This window comes from Wolffia australiana, chromosome 1 (assembly GCF_029677425.1).
Source record: "Wolffia australiana isolate 7733 chromosome 1, ASM2967742v1".
Classification (NCBI taxonomy): Eukaryota; Viridiplantae; Streptophyta; class Magnoliopsida; order Alismatales; family Araceae; genus Wolffia; species Wolffia australiana.
In genome coordinates this window covers 15,869,096-15,884,939 of record NC_135835.1, presented here as the reverse complement: position 1 = coordinate 15,884,939, position 15,844 = coordinate 15,869,096, and the positions used below count along the sequence as shown (strand labels likewise).

The following is a 15,844-nucleotide window of genomic DNA, read 5'->3' as shown; positions in this document are numbered from 1 at the left end:
ATTAGGTTGGGCTATTGGACTTGGCCCAATAGTGTCAGCCCAATTAAATGCTTTTTTTTCTTTCTTTAAGGGGCCGGTTTGACCCGGTCAAACCCCTCTTGGACTTAGACGATTTTTGGCTGTCCCTAGAGAGGGCACACCCCTCTATCAGCTGCACATGCACACGAACGGCGGGCAAAGGGCAGCGACGACACACGGGCACTGCTATGTAGCACACAGGAGCAGCGGCAATGGGAGAAAATCAAGATTGTTTGAGGCAAAACTGATTTTTTAATGCGCTTTTTTGTGGGGATGGAAATGGGAAATGATGGGGTAATCTAGCGAGATAGGGAGATATTTTTGAGAGATAAAGAAACAGGCTAGAGAGAGAAAAAGTCAAAATGAAGAGATAGAGAGAAAATGAAGAAATAATGTAGAGAGAGTTCGAGAGGGAATTTGAAGGTGTAAATGAAGGATATTTTTTATGAAATTTGAGGGGATAAACTAGGGATATGGATAACGGATCAGAGAGAGAAAAATATTTGGTTCTAGAGAGAGAAATTATGGAAAATGAGTCTTTAGAGTAAGAAAATTATGGATTTAAGGGTAAATGTATGGATAATGAAGGGGAAAATAGAAATCTAGATCCTGAAACCTCAATAGAATTTTACTGAGTCATCAATGATTCCTCTCAAGTCTGGATCCTTATATTTTTCCAAGATCAGGCGTTTGTCAATGCAAACAAGAGATGAGATTAAGAGAAAACTTCAATAAACTTACATCAAGCAGGTTGAGCAACCTGGATTCTGAAAAATGCCTTGTCCTGATGGCCAGCCAGTTGCTAGACCATGTCTAGAATGAGGGGGAATGTATGGATAATGAAGGGGAAAATAGAAATCTAGATCCTAAAACCTCAATAGAATTTTACTGAGTCATCAATGATTCCTCTCAAGTCTGGATCCTTATATTTTTCCAAGATCAGGCGTTTGTCAATGCAAACAAGAGATGAGATTAAGAGAAAACTTCAATAAACTTACATCAAGCAGGTTGAGCAACCTGGATTCTGAAAAATGCCTTGTCCTGATGGCCAGCCAGTTGCTAGACCATGTCTAGAATGAGGGGGAATGTATGGATAATGAAGGGGAAAATAGAAATCTAGATCCTAAAACCTCAATAGAATTTTACTGAGTCATCAATGATTCCTCTCAAGTCTGGATCCTTATATTTTTCCAAGATCAGGCATTTGTCAATGCAAACAAGAGATGAGATTAAGAGAAAACTTCAATAAACTTACATCAAGCAGGTTGAGCAACCTGGATTCTGAAAAATGCCTTGTCCTGATGGCCAGCCAGTTGCTAGACCATGTCTAGAATGAGGGGGAATGTATGGATAATGAAGGGGAAAATAGAAATCTAGATCCTAAAACCTCAATAGAATTTTACTGAGTCATCAATGATTCCTCTCAAGTCTGGATCCTTATATTTTTCCAAGATCAGGCATTTGTCAATGCAAACAAGAGATGAGATTAAGAGAAACTTCAATAAACTTACATCAAGCAGGTTGAGCAACCTGGATTCTGAAAAATGCCTTGTCCTGATGGCCAGCCAGTTGCTAGACCATGTCTAGAATGAGGGGAATGTATGGATAATGAAGGGAAAATAGAAATCTAGATCCTAAAACCTCAATAGAATTTTACTGAGTCATCAATGATTCCTCTCAAGTCTGGATCCTTATATTTTTCCAAGATCAGGCGTTTGTCAATGCAAACAAGAGATGAGATTAAGAGAAAACTTCAATAAACTTACATCAAGCAGGTTGAGCAACCTGGATTCTGAAAAATGCCTTGTCCTGATGGCCAGCCAGTTGCTAGACCATGTCTAGAATGAGGGGGAATGTATGGATAATGAAGGGGAAAATAGAAATCTAGATCCTAAAACCTCAATAGAATTTTACTGAGTCATCAATGATTCCTCTCAAGTCTGGATCCTTATATTTTTCCAAGATCAGGCGTTTGTCAATGCAAACAAGAGATGAGATTAAGAGAAAACTTCAATAAACTTACATCAAGCAGGTTGAGCAACCTGGATTCTGAAAAATGCCTTGTCCTGATGGCCAGCCAGTTGCTAGACCATGTCTAGAATGAGGGGGAATGTATGGATAATGAAGGGTAAAATAGAAATCTAGATCCTAAAACCTCAATAGAATTTTACTGAGTCATCAATGATTCCTCTCAAGTCTGGATCCTTATATTTTTCCAAGATCAGGCGTTTGTCAATGCAAACAAGAGATGAGATTAAGAGAAAACTTCAATAAACTTACATCAAGCAGGTTGAGCAACCTGGATTCTGAAAAATGCCTTGTCCTGATGGCCAGCCAGTTGCTAGACCATGTCTAGAATGAGGGGGAATGTATGGATAATGAAGGGGAAAATAGAAATCTAGATCCTAAAACCTCAATAGAATTTTACTGAGTCATCAATGATTCCTCTCAAGTCTGGATCCTTATATTTTTCCAAGATCAGGCGTTTGTCAATGCAAACAAGAGATGAGATTAAGAGAAAACTTCAATAAACTTACATCAAGCAGGTTGAGCAACCTGGATTCTGAAAAATGCCTTGTCCTGATGGCCAGCCAGTTGCTAGACCATGTCTAGAATGAGGGGGAATGAGGGAGAAAAAGTGTATTCATACATTGGAAGAATTACTAAAATATCCCTATGGGCATTTTCTATTCCCTTTTCTTGCCATTTTGCCTCTTTTTCTCCATTGGTTGAAATCTTCCCCTTGTAATCTTTAGCTTCTTTCTTTGTAAGGCTTTTGAGAGCCCAATGGGCATGCCAGGTTGTAGCCCATCTCCCTCAGACCTCTCTTTTGAGGGCCCACAACACCTTTTGCTCCTTTCAAGTGCCTCTTGAGAATCACTTTAAGAATTACCGTAAAAAAATCATGTAAATTTGTGCACATTTGAAACTATAGAATAATCATCAGTAATAAAGTTGTTTGACTTCAAATAAGTCAAAGAGTTTAGTAAAAAGTAATCATAATGTGCAAAAATTAGAATTTACAGCTAGTGCATAAATATTTAGTTAATTCAAGTGATAACATGATAAATTCTAAATCAATAATACCAAAAAATATGAAATGTATGTTAATATACATGCATTTATCATGTTATCACTAGGTCCCCATGGGTCCCAAATATAGTGTGTCCCAAATATATTGGATTTTTTTCTAAGTATAGGTTACCTGAAAGTAATTCAGAACTTTTGCCCATGATCAATCACTCACATCCATGCCCATCTTCCCCTGTCATTGTCCGCTACTCTAATATCTTTTATAACTTAATCATTTTCAAAAAAACACCAAGCAACATAAAAATATAAGAAACCCCAATAAAATGATATAAAATACTTGAAGTACATAAAGGCTATAAACTCATGTAAAAACTTGAAAATTCCAAAAGATAAAATTCAACTATATTCACTGTTATGATTTTGAAGGTATGAAAACGTCATTTATTTTTCTTTCTTCTTATGCATAGCATTACTCACCATAATTGTTTAGGGAGTATTTGAGTGGAAACTGATTCTACATATTGTTGGTTAAGATAAATTTAAAACAATAACATAAGATCCTTTAATTTAGACTTATACTATCTATGCGTAATGTGAGGCATTTAGGCTTGTACCATACCTAAAAGCTTTCTTGAACACTAATTTTATCATAAACAAAATATCCAGTGGTTGCACGCATGGCTAGATTGGTGGCAGCCACTACCCTTTCCAATTTCTACATGAAAGTATGATTATAAATATAAAAAGCAACAATCTAATTGGTGAGGATTTTTTCTCCATCAAATAAACTTAAATTTAGTTCGTACAAATTCATGCATAGAGTTTCTTAAGTTTCATGCATTCATTTTCATACGATACAACGTTTTCTATTTTCTGAATTTTACATGATTTATGTGCAAATGAGACAATACATATAATCTCAATGTTTTGATTATCATCCCCCTTCCTGGTAAGACAGTTCTACGAAAAAGAAAAAAATTATTTAAAAATGAATTCCAAAGAAGCGCTGCAGCCACATGCTGTAGTAGGCCACAACCCCAATTGCATCGCCCCCACAGGCCAATATCATGCATCCAAGGAACATGTGGATACAAGATCCAATGCAAGGGTCTCTCATGTCATGCATGAGGAAGGTTTCTTTCCAAATTAAAAATTAATTATATTTAGCATTTATAGTGTTTGTGTTTTCAGCATCTTTCCGTAGTAAATTACTCTTTTTGAAATTTCAGAGAAGCGTGGGTTGGGCCTTAGCCAATTGAACATAACCTGATTACGGGTTGTGAGCCGTATCTTGAAAGAAAAGAGACATAAGAATATGTTGGGTGCCTAGCTGACCCGGCTCAAAGCCTGTATCTGAATATGCTTTCTGTTTAAAATAATGTGTTTTACTCTTTAATGTTGATCCTCTTAAAGAAGATATAATGACCAAGATCAATCCCCTCTTATTGTTTCCTTCTTTCTATGTCAGGTATTGAAGCAGGGCTGGTGGCTGCTGATGTGGATAAATCCAAGAAAGCCATGCGAAAGCAAGAAGTGATTAGAGGATCATCGTAACACAAGAATTTCCACAACTATGATTTAATCACAACGATTGAACCCTCTAAAATAGGGATCCGAGGGCGAGGGGTAGCATCTTCCATTTTTGCCCTTCATTGTCATCTTTGTTGTTGATGAGCCATTTTTGGTGATGGTTAGGTAAAATCCACCTCCTGGATGCCAGATGAGCCCCAATGATAATCTTAAATCGCCCATCTGGGTTCTTAGCTCAATCCTATCTTATCCTGCTAAGTAACTTCCTTTTGAAATGAAGATTGATTGTTGAGATTTAAAAGGGGGAAGATCCTCCTCTTTCATCCCTTCCGTCACCAACATTTTTAATTGGGAGGGTGACAGAAGATTCAATAGGATGAGAGATAAAAGAGGCACTAATGAAAGAAAGGATAATTGTTGACTTATCTAAAGGAAGATAACACTGACAACTAGAGATATAAAGCCGATGGAAACAATCCATCAAGGTGGTAAAGTCAACATGTACACAAAATAAGATAAAAACCTTAGTTTCACGTTTAAATTTATAAGTTACATTCAGGCATTTCATCAAACACTTGGAGATTATCTTAATTTCCAGCTATTTTGCCTCATTTTGTCCACATTTTCAATAACAATAAATATTTTGAAAAATTAACTAAATGCTCAGATCCAGATATATCTCAATTTCCCATTTTTCTTGTTGTAATTAAATAAAAACAATCTGATTTCATTATAAAAATCTAGATTAGCACTGTCTCCCTAATTTAGGCATTTCTTTAAACATCTAGTGTTATCTTTTTCATTTCATTCACTTTTTAATTTTCTTTTCTCCATTCTAACAACTCTTTCCCGCTCTAAGTATTTACTATCTTCACCCTATCCATATATGCTCAATTTGTCCCATATTTCTACCAGTATTCTCTCAAGTAATAATATTTGATTATCTCGAATTAAGGGGTTTTAATTCATTGTTGGTAGTTGAGATTATTCAATAAAATATATTTGACCGTAATTTGGAATATTTAGCTAGTGATAAGTAGGGGTCGTCTCCATAGGGACTGATGATTAATGATTTAATTCTCTTATTATAGTGATTATCACCATGAGAAGAGATAAAGACGAGAATAAAATAGTGAGCTAGTGATGTCGCGTAAAAGGATGTAATAATTTTAATTCAACTTAAATTAGTAAAAAAAAATAGCAAATAAAAGTAGAATTATGAGACATGTTACGAGAATATGGAAAAAGACGTGATGGATAGGATAGCGATCAAATGCATGAACAATGTGATGGTAGAGCGAGAAGACAAGATAATGGGTACATCACGGAGTGAAACGATAGTGAAAAGATATTTATAAACTCTAATTACGCTAACGATGATGTCAAAAAAAGAGCAACGTAAGGCAAAGACGCTTAGCTTAGATCATTATGTTCCACCAGGATCACGATGATTTGCGAGTGCCGGTACGCTCCCCTCTTCTCTTATGCTTCTGCCCACACACCTAGAACACCAAGAACAAAAATTGATGGATCTCAACACTCACTATCTTTCAATCAGCCCGCACAGGTACGAAGAAAGTTCAAGATGAATTTCACAGTGATCTAGGCCTCTATTTAAAGATCAGAGGGTATGGATGGAAAGAGGAGGGGGAGACGAAACAATGCTGATAATTTCAGCTCAATCGGAGTTGTCGATCGTCAAATATCACCCTTTGAAGTTGGAGCAATCTTAGCTCTTGATTTTTTCTCTCTCCTCATCATCATCTCTAACTCTTCCTCTTTTTCCGTTTCCGTTAAACTGTCAAATTGTTGAAATTCTGTGTCTTAGTGTCTTCTACGTGTGTGCTTTTCGGAGTGGCCATGTGTACCTATAGGGAAAAAGACAAATGAGAATGATTATATATATTAAATACATTCTATTCTAATATTCTTCACAACTAACATGGCATTGCGCCAGCGTGCACCACATCAGCACATTCCTTTCTTTTTATCCACTCAAAATTTGATAGTTGCTTGCCACATGTACACGCGCAGGCCACGTGTACACGTGGCACCATGCCGTGCTCCACGTAGTTCTCCGTCATGTTGACTATAAAAAGGAAAATATATATATATTTTTGTCTTTTTCTTCTTCAGCCCACGTGAGTATTTATTGCATAAAAAGGCCTTCTACTTCATCCCTGCGCTAGAAAATTCAAAAAATATTTCTTTAGTAAATGATTGGCTAAATGATTGGCTAAATTATGGCTTTGCTAATCGTGATGCCATAATTGCGCAGCTAAATGATTGGCTGACGCCAATCATTACCTAAGTTAATGATTGGTTGTCGCCAATGATCAGCACTAGGAGTGATTTGTCTCCGTCTGACGAATGGAACGATGACACGTGGCAGTGCAAAATAAATACTTAAAATATCTTCTAAATTTCATATAAAATAAAATGAAACCCCAAAAAATACATATAAATATATATTTAGACTTAGAAAAATCATATATTTCAAAATTTAATGTCGAAAAATTCCAGAAAAATCATATTATGTCTCCAAGAATTATATTCTTTCATAATATATTGTCGTAAAAATCCCCAAAAATACATAAAATGCAGAAAATTCAGAACATCATTCTATTAAATAGATTTTTTCATATTACGCTTGATAACATGGAATTATAAGTAATTTAACGCAGATAAACGTGTAAATATGATCAGATTAAGGTACTAAAACTTCATGTTATCAATATCCCATACTAGTATTATTAGTTTTCTACTCCTCCGTCTTTTTTAACTCTAAAATGTTAAATATTATTTAATTGGAGAAAGTTAATTTCAACTGTTACTTACACCCTAATTTTGCTTCATCAATTCACACAATGGAAAGTTTAAATCTACAAGGTGACAACATAGGGGCCGCTTACCCACATACCAATCTTCTGTGTTCTCATATTGCTCATTGAAATTGACTTTTACTTCTTGAGAGAGAGAGCAGTCTTATTAGCTAATGTTCTAGAAACTTCCGGAATGATCTAAAATTTTCTAGAATCTTCTAAATGCTTCTATAACCATCATCGGTTCATTATAGGTGTTTCTACAATCTCATTGAATTCTCTAGACTATTCTAGAAGCTAATGGATCCTTCTAGAAGCTCGTGGGTCTTTCTAGGTGTTCTAGAAAGTTGCAGAAACCTTCAAGAGAGAGAGGTTTCTAGAAGCTTCCAAAGAGCTTTATAAAAGGAGGTGTCAACCTCATCTTGTGGTGGAGTAATTCTGAGGGAATTCGGGAGGATTTCTGGATGGAATTCTTGAGAGCATCCTATGAGCAAGTTTGGTGGGTTCAAGCTTAGCTAATTTTGAGAGTTGGTGAAGAGTTGGGGACAACATAGCATCTTGAAAAGAGGCTTTTGGGAAGAGGTGACACCACGGGTGTATCTTCTTGTTAGTTAGTCCCTTTGGTCGACTTGTTCTCTTTTCTCCTTTTGTACTTGCAATTTTGGACCTTTATTATGAACATTTATCATCCCACTCAAGAAGGTTATTTCCTCCCAATCAATGTGTGGGTTTTGTTTACTCTCATCCCTATTCTCAGTGGTGGATTCTTGGGCTTGGTTGGATACATATTTTAGGCTCCATTAAGTTAAGATCCTCAACAAAACACAACTTCTCATGGCATCATGACAAACTTAACATAATTCCAATGACGAGCTCGAAGAAGTTATATTGAGGAGACTCAAAAATAAGAACAGCAGCCACCAACGATCGTTAAGATGTAGAGAATCAAGATAATAAATAAGCTAGTGCACGAACTACTAGCATAGGTCATGACAGAGGTATCAAGAATCAGTATGATCAGGTTTGAGATTGTCTTCTGCCCATTTCTTGCTTCTACGTCTTCTAAAGGAGCCCCCCCTCTCGCGCCCCAGTCCCTTTGGCGAACTGCAAACCAGACGACTTCTCCTGGTTATTAACGAAGCTAGCGTTGCTCTTTCCTATGACGCTCAACAATATTCACGGGAGAAGGGGAGCAGGGATACAAGCATTTTCGAGGCTAAGTTGTAGACCGGCATCCTACTGGGTCGCATAGACCACACGGAAGCCGAAGCTTACCACTATTCGGGGATTGGAAAGGAACATGAAATGGACAGGAAAACAAAGGTCTGTAAACTTTCATGTCGCACCGGCGATGGTGGATGCTCCGGCAGGGTCATGCAGTACAACGAAATGAGAATCCCGAGCAGCCACGCGGTTGAATCGGACGGCTGTGATTCCATGGCTTGGAAGGCCGGCGCGGCTTTTCCGGCAGTCTACGCCACCACGTGTAATCTTATTCAAAGAACCCACACGCCTTGTGGATTCTCATGCAGGGATCCTGAAAATGAGAAAGGTTAAGGTCGGGACTCGCTCGTGAGACTGCGCTGATAATCATATATCAAGTGGGAAATATTTTAGCAACCCAAATGCGAAAAAGAATATAAAACTTGTTCATTTGTTGGAGAAGCTTTGAATTCGATAAGGAAACGAGTTGTTATGACTAATAGTAGAGAGTATACTCGCCGAGGCGTGCTTGGCTGTTTTGGTCAGTTTTTTACTGACAAAAAACGTGTGCAAAGATTTTCAAAATAACTTTAGAACAAACTTTCGAGTCGTTCGTAGCCACCACGTCTCCGCGCTTATCCTTATGCCACATGAGAATATTTTTAAAAATGTCATGTTAATGGTACTCCCGGTGTGCTCTTAGGCAGCATTTCTCCCTTCCTCAGGGGAGATATCTCAACAGTTCTGACTAGATTGACGAATCGATCTCCTCCTTTCAGCAGGCATGCTTTCTCGCAATCATTTTATTGAAGGTTATACATAGCTTGTCATGGTACGATGGATTATCAAAAACATCAGTAAAATTGGGGTCACCTTAAGTGTCCTGCCAGAGGATTATGACTCAGAAGGGTCTGTTATTGGTTAACAACTGAGACTCTGCTCCAGTCCAAGTGAAGTAAGTTTAGTAATGGACGGAAAGGTGGCTTCTCTCGTTGATTAGAAACCTGCGATAAATGTTGCCTTTTTTTTGTTAGATATAAGACGATGGGCGTTTGATCTGGACCAGTAGTGACAAAGCGCACTAAGATTCTGCTTCAACAAGTGGCTCTCCTGTGAGAAGAAGAGGGATTTGTTTGTAGGGAGAATCCCTGTCCTCGTTTGCCAAGTGACATTATTTTGTATACAAGCAATTAATCCAGCCATCTTAATTGAATTTTGTCACATTTGTAAGACAACCCCACTTGAAGTCTCATAACAATTTTCTGTACAATTGGCTGACAAACAAATAGTTATTAATAAAAATAGTTACTAAAGGAAAAACTCTCTTCGGACTATTTAGGACAGGCTTAAAATTAAATTAAGAGTAGACGGGCATCTGAGTGCGGGGTATCTGTGTGCATGGAGGCAGAGGAAAGGAGAATCCCCATTGGGAGAAGAGGAAGAGCGATAGCGACAAGTGTTGGGTGAACAACTGACTACGGTCCCGAAGCGACTCATGGCCCCTTCCCTGTACTTAAGCTGGCTCTCGCAGCGCTCTTCTTGTCTCCTCGCCACCCTCCTTCTCCCCTCTCCCTCCCTCGCCTCCAGTTTAGGTGAACAACCTGCAACTCAGCCATTATTTCCTTCAAGGTGGGCGGCTCTCAGCCCACCGAAAATCTCTCCATGGGGAAGTTCTCTCCTCCCACTTCCCCCTCTTCTTCTTCTTCCTCTTCAGCTTCCCCTTCTTCTGGTTTCGACTCCGGGGAGCCCAAGCTCAAGCTAGCCAAGGAAGTCGGCAACCCAGAGAGGACTCTCTGGCCCAATAGCAACGGCCGGAGGAGCTCCATGTACAGAGGAGTCACCAGGTATGAGTTAGGAGTTTGCCCCTCGCGCCTCTCTCTTTCTTTATTCTTCCGCTGAGAGATTTTTGTTGCATGTAGGCACCGGTGGACGGGGAGGTTCGAAGCCCACTTATGGGACAAGAAATCCTGGAACCCAATTACCAAAAAGAAGGGAAGACAAGGTGAGACGAGCTATTCCGCAATCTCTGCTCTTTATCCGCATGAATGAATATGAATACAGTCTTAATCTCCTTCGTTCTCATGGGCGGCATGCGTCGCGTTCTCATTCACCCTTCTTCCGGGGGCAGTCTACCTGGGTAAGTTAATAAATTAGACATCTTTCACCATCTGCAAAGTTCGCCGCTTAACGTCTTCTTCCAGGGGCGTACGACGACGAGGAAGCCGCCGCCCGGACTTACGATCTAGCCGCGCTCAAGTATTGGGGCCCCGAATCCGTACTTAACTTCCCGGTGAGCCCCTTCGTCTCAATCTCTTATTTCCGAGTCTTCCGTTCTCTGAAACTTCGGTTTTGCGAATACCCAGATCGCCACCTACGGTAAGGAGTTGGAGGAGATGCAGGTCATGTCCAAGGAGGAGTATCTAGCGTCCCTCAGGCGAAGCAGTAGCGGCTTCTCCAGAGGAGTCTCCAAGTATCGTGGGGTAGCCAGGTAACCAAACATTCATCTGCTGCCTGTCTCTCTCTGTCACTCGCTTTGCTGTTAGAGGGCGGCCGAGGATGAGAACTGAAACCCCAAGTGTGTGACCAGGGTGAGCGATAAAAAGAAACCCGCCCAAATGAGGACTGTGTTTTTTAATGGCCGCAGGCACCACCACAACGGCCGGTGGGAGGCGAGGATCGGCCGCGTGCTGGGCAGCAAATACCTTTACTTGGGCACCTTCAGTACGTTTCCGCGCTTCTTCCCCTTCTTCATCACGTAGAAATCTTCCGTCCCCTCTGAAACCATCCCAGACGAAACTAAGACGGAACGGGCTTCCGTTACAGGGCCTGTTGTATACTTATGTTTCCATTCATACACGAGCTTGAGTTGAGACAGTTGAATGAGCACTTTCCTTGCTCGTTGCTGAGATATAACTGCTCTGGCATGTGGATACAGGCACGCAAGAAGAGGCGGCGAGGGCGTATGACCGGGCGGCAATAGAATACCGCGGTGTGAATGCAGTCACCAACTTCGACATTAGCTGCTACCTTAACGACGGTGGACAGCCTCTGCAGCCGCTGGGCCACCATGGCCGCCCGCAGAAGCAGAAGCAGCGGCAGCAGAAGCAGCAGCAGCCACAGAAGGAGCTGCCGCGGCAGGAACTACAACTACACCCACCGACGCCGCCCAAGCTCGTTGACGATCTTCTCACCGACGCTGCCTCCGGCGACCAGACCTGGGAAATCCCTCTCGAGCATGTCTTCGATCCATACTTCTCTTCCGCTTCTCCCTTCGTAGAGTACGGTGATCTTGAAGGGCTCTCCGGCGCAGCGAGCTTCGAAGACGATATCGAGTGTTTCTTTGAGGAACTGGAGAATCAGAGCTTGAAGGACTCCGCCACCGCCGCTGCTGCCGCTGGTGGCGATAATGTCGACCCCTCTTCTTCCATTAGCGCCTACGGGTTGCCACTCAGCATTTGTTCTTGAGTCGAAGAGGGGGAAAAGGCGCGATCTTTGCGTTCTCGCGTGGGGGGTTTTCTAAATGATTTGAGAATAAAATACTGTCTATTTCTAATGGGTTAGATGAACGCTGAGGCCCTTTAGATTGCAGCCCGCGTATACTTTGTTTTAAAATTATAAGGATGGGCTGTAGCTGAAAGTTTTGGTGGAACGGCCAAACGGGTGTCTTCTATGGGGTTCAGGTTTGATAAAAAAATTGGTCAAGAGATGAAAAGACGCAATCTTTGTCGTTTTGGCGCTATGGGTTTCTAAAAGATTTGAGAATAAAATATTTGTCAATTTTTTTATCAGAAAGAGGGGTCCCAATAACTTATAGCCAGAGTATAGTCCGTTCGAAAATTGGGGAATGGAGGAAGGGGCGCGCGATCTCCGAAAGAATTAAGGATAAAATATTACCCAATAACCTATCCGTTACGGGGGCCCCCATAAGTTGCTGGAAGAGTCTTGTTTGTTAGAAAAAATTCGGAAAGGACGTGTTTAATGGGCTACAGTTGAAACTTAGGTTGAACATCTTTCTTCTTCCCCGAAATTCTTTGCATAAAAAGTCGGAAAAATGATAAGAACCGATTAATACTTTCTTAACGATGGATCAAAGTCTTTATAGAAACTATTCAAGCGATCATCTGCAAGAAGAAGCAAGCCCGACATGGAAAGTTTCTTGATTCTACTGTTTCTCGTCGTCTCCCCGGCCGCGAGGATCTCAACAGCAGCGTCTCCGCTCTTCATTCTGGGCGACTCCTCCGCCAGCTGCGGCGACAACGCCTTCTTTCCCCGTCCGATGGAAAACTCGTCCCGAGTTTTATGCGACGGCAACGGAACATCGCGCCACCGTCTTCTTCCCGATCTCATCGGTACGTCAAACGCCCTCGTTCTTGCGTTTCTTGATCAGCGAACTCGCTTATTCATTCACGTCCTCCTCGCTGCCCAGCGGAGAGAATGGGTCTGCCCCCCGTTCCACCGTCATGTAGAGCGAATGAAACTGCGAACGGGATGAAGAACGGCCTCAACTTCGCGACAGTACCGGCGACGATCTTGAGCGGGGGTCACTCTTCATTTTCCTCCGTTCAGAGTCTTTCCTCTCAAATTCGAAAGCTCTACGATGCTTTCCAGCTCCTGCAACTGCAGACCGGCGCCGCGGCGTTCGACGAGATCCTCTCCTCCGCCGTCTTCTACGTTTCCTTTGGCCGGGACGACTTCATCGACCTCTTCTTTCTCGACTCCTCGGAGCTCATCCCAAAGTACGGCCGTCGAGGATTTCCCGCTATTCTCGTCTCTCAGATGTTACAGAGCATCGAGGTAACGCAGTTCTCCGCCAAAGTCTCGGAAGTTCACCTTCAACGTCATCTTTCCTCATTAAAACTGACGATTACGATGACTGTTGATGATGATATCGATGAGTTAAACACTTCCAGACGAGCGTCGTTGACGTTGAAGGTGACGTTGAGGATGGGTCAACGTCACCTTCGTCTTGTCGTCTGCTTTGAAATAGGGTTAGGGTTTACTGTCTTGTCATCTTCAGGGTCTCTACCACGCGGGAGCGAGGAAGATTGTTGTGGTTGGGGTATTGCCGCTTGGGTGCACGCCGCGTGTGATGTGGGAGGCTATGGACGGCGAGGGGCTGGACGAGCGGGGCTGCGTGAGAGAAGTTAACGAGCTGTGTATCGACTACAACGCGCGTCTCACGGAGGGGCTCGAAGGACTCAACGCCCGTCTCGGGGACGCGGAGTTGGTATTCTGCGATATCTACGCTGGGATGATGGAGATCATCGCCAACCCGGCCGCCTACGGTACGAGCGTCCTTCACCTCTTCATCTTCTTTGTCTTCTTCGTCATCTTCTCTCGAAATCTCTCCCTCTCTCTCCCTTCTTATGTCTCCGGTATTTCTCTCTGTATCGCTCTGTATGTGCGTGTGTGTCTCTCTCTCTGTGCCTTATGTTTCCGGTACCTATCTCAGTCTCGCTCTGTATGTGTGTGTGTCTCTTTCTCTCTCGGCCTTTGTGTGTCTCCGATATCTCTCTTTCTCTCGCTCTCTGTGTTCGTGTCTCTCTCTCTGCCTCTGTATGTCTCCGGTATATCTCTCTGTCTCGCTCTCTGCGAGTCTTGCTCTATCTCTCTCTGTCTCTCCAGTGTCTCTCTCTGTCTCTATCTTTCAGGTTGTCTCTCTCTTTATGGCTCTCTATCTCTCTCCCTCTGCATCACCCTGGCTGTCTCTCTCTTTCTGGCTCTCGCTCTCTCTGGCTGTCCATCTCTTCCCGGCTATCTCTGTGGCTGTCTTCTTCTTTCAGTCTCTCTTTCCAGGTATCTCTGCGGCTGTCTCCTATTTTCAATCTCTACCTTTCCAGCTATCTCTGCGGCTGTCTCCTTCTTTCAGTCTCTATCTTTCCGGTTATCTCTGCGGCTGTCTTACTCTTTCAGTCTCTCTCTTTCCGGCTATCTCTGTTGCTGTCTCCTTCTTTCACTCTCTCTCTCTCTCTCTCTCTCTCTCTCTCTCGCTGAGAATCGTTTTGCGTCCTGCGTGGAACACAATGGCAACAAGGGTTCGCGGACGAGAAGAGGGCGTGCTGCGGGCTGGGTGGGTTTGGGGGAATGGTGGGGTGTTTGACGGCAGAAATGGCGTGCGAGGAGCCGCGGAAGAGGGTGTGGTGGGACCTCTACAACCCCACGGCAAGAGTCAACGAGCTTTTGGTCAACTGGTCGTGGACGGGGGTCCCTCCGTCGATCTGCCGTCCTCGGAGTTTGAGGGAGCTCGTGTCGTCTTCCTCGCCATTGGATTAGTAACTCTTCTTGTCCGCGGCGGAGAATGCGGAAAATGGGCGGCTGAGAGGAGACATTAGCTGCTTGAGTCAGCACTGTTGATTTTCCCAACCATTCATAGAGATTACCAAGGATCTCTCACTCTCTCTGTGATTTTCCTCTGTTCCTCTAAAAAACAGAGGAACCTCTCTCTCTCTCTCTCTCTCTCTAACTCTCTTTCTCACTTTCTCTCTATTTACTTATCTTTCTCCCCCTCTCCATCTCTCTCTTTCGCACGTTCTCTCTCGCTCTCTCTAACTCTCTTTCTCCCCCTCTCCATCTCTCTCTTTCCCACGTTCTCTCTATTTTTCCTATCTTTCTCTCCCTCTCCATCTCTCTCTTTTGCACGTTCTCTCTCGCTCTCTCTAACTCTCTTTCTCCCCCTCTCCATCTCTCTTTCCCACGTTCTCTCTATTTTTCCTATCTTTCTCTCCCTCTCCATCTCTCTCTCTTTCGCACGTTCTCTTTATTTACATATCTTTCTCTCCCTCTCCATCTCTCTCTCTCTTTCTCACGTTCTCTCTATTTACCTATCTTTCTCTCCCTCTCCATCTCTCTCTCTCTTTCTCACGTTCTCTCTATTTACCTATCTTTCTCTCCCTCTCAATCTCTCTCTTTCTCACTATTTTTCTATCTAACCAATCTTTCTCTCTCTATACTCCCGCTCGCTCTCTCTCTCTCCCTATTCCTCTCCGTCTCCGTCTCCCTCTCTCTCTATTCCTCTCCGTCTCTCCCTCCCTTTCTCTCTATTCCTCTCCGTCTTTCCCTCTCCCTTCCTCTCTCTCTCTCTCTATCCCACTCTTCCCACTCTCTCTGCTTCATTCTGTACCTTGTTTGGCGGCTCTCTCGGTGTCATGTTATATGTGCCCTTCCATCTTTTGACTAGTATGTCAAGCGAAAAATGGTTATTTTTTGGGCAGTCCCTGGATTTGGCTGTTAGTGTATCA

General features: G+C 42.4%; 2 protein-coding genes across 3 annotated transcripts; both read left to right on the top strand.

The window, feature by feature from the left end:
* The first annotated feature begins 9,939 nt into the window (after positions 1–9,939).
* On the top strand, positions 9,940–12,103 carry LOC144708401 (AP2-like ethylene-responsive transcription factor At1g79700). The gene is made up of 7 exons (XM_078581704.1): positions 9,940–10,450; positions 10,526–10,608; positions 10,735–10,743; positions 10,808–10,896; positions 10,970–11,094; positions 11,251–11,327; positions 11,542–12,103. Exons 1-7 carry the CDS (start codon positions 10,269–10,271, stop codon positions 12,069–12,071), a joined length of 1,095 nt encoding a protein of 364 aa, XP_078437830.1. The 5' UTR covers positions 9,940–10,268; the 3' UTR covers positions 12,072–12,103.
* A 204-nt stretch (positions 12,104–12,307) lies between these two features.
* LOC144708392 (GDSL esterase/lipase At1g71691-like) lies at positions 12,308–14,994 on the top strand. Of its 2 annotated transcripts, XM_078581693.1 has the most exons (4): positions 12,308–12,955; positions 13,033–13,400; positions 13,624–13,891; positions 14,641–14,994. In XM_078581693.1, exons 1-4 carry the CDS (start codon positions 12,751–12,753, stop codon positions 14,877–14,879), a joined length of 1,080 nt encoding a protein of 359 aa, XP_078437819.1. In that variant the 5' UTR covers positions 12,308–12,750; the 3' UTR covers positions 14,880–14,994. The 2 variants fall into 2 exon arrangements, with proteins under 2 accessions (XP_078437819.1, XP_078437809.1); XM_078581683.1 differs by having other exon boundaries at positions 12,742–12,955; positions 13,624–14,762.
* Positions 14,995–15,844: the final 850 nt, after the last annotated feature.

Bases quoted from the DNA above. Each gene is read 5' to 3' on its own strand.
- LOC144708401 (XM_078581704.1), top strand. From the start codon at position 10,269: ATGGGGAAGTTCTCTCCTCCCACTTCCCCCTCTTCTTCTTCTTCCTCT. The intron at 10,897-10,969 runs GTGAGCCCCTTC...GCGAATACCCAG, and splicing joins AATCCGTACTTAACTTCCCG to ATCGCCACCTACGGTAAGGA. The intron at 11,328-11,541 runs GTACGTTTCCGC...ATGTGGATACAG, and splicing joins CCTTTACTTGGGCACCTTCA to GCACGCAAGAAGAGGCGGCG.
- LOC144708392 (XM_078581683.1), top strand. From the start codon at position 12,751: ATGGAAAGTTTCTTGATTCTACTGTTTCTCGTCGTCTCCCCGGCCGCG. The intron at 12,956-13,032 runs GTACGTCAAACG...CTCGCTGCCCAG, and splicing joins TCTTCTTCCCGATCTCATCG to CGGAGAGAATGGGTCTGCCC. The intron at 13,401-13,623 runs GTAACGCAGTTC...TGTCATCTTCAG, and splicing joins AGATGTTACAGAGCATCGAG to GGTCTCTACCACGCGGGAGC.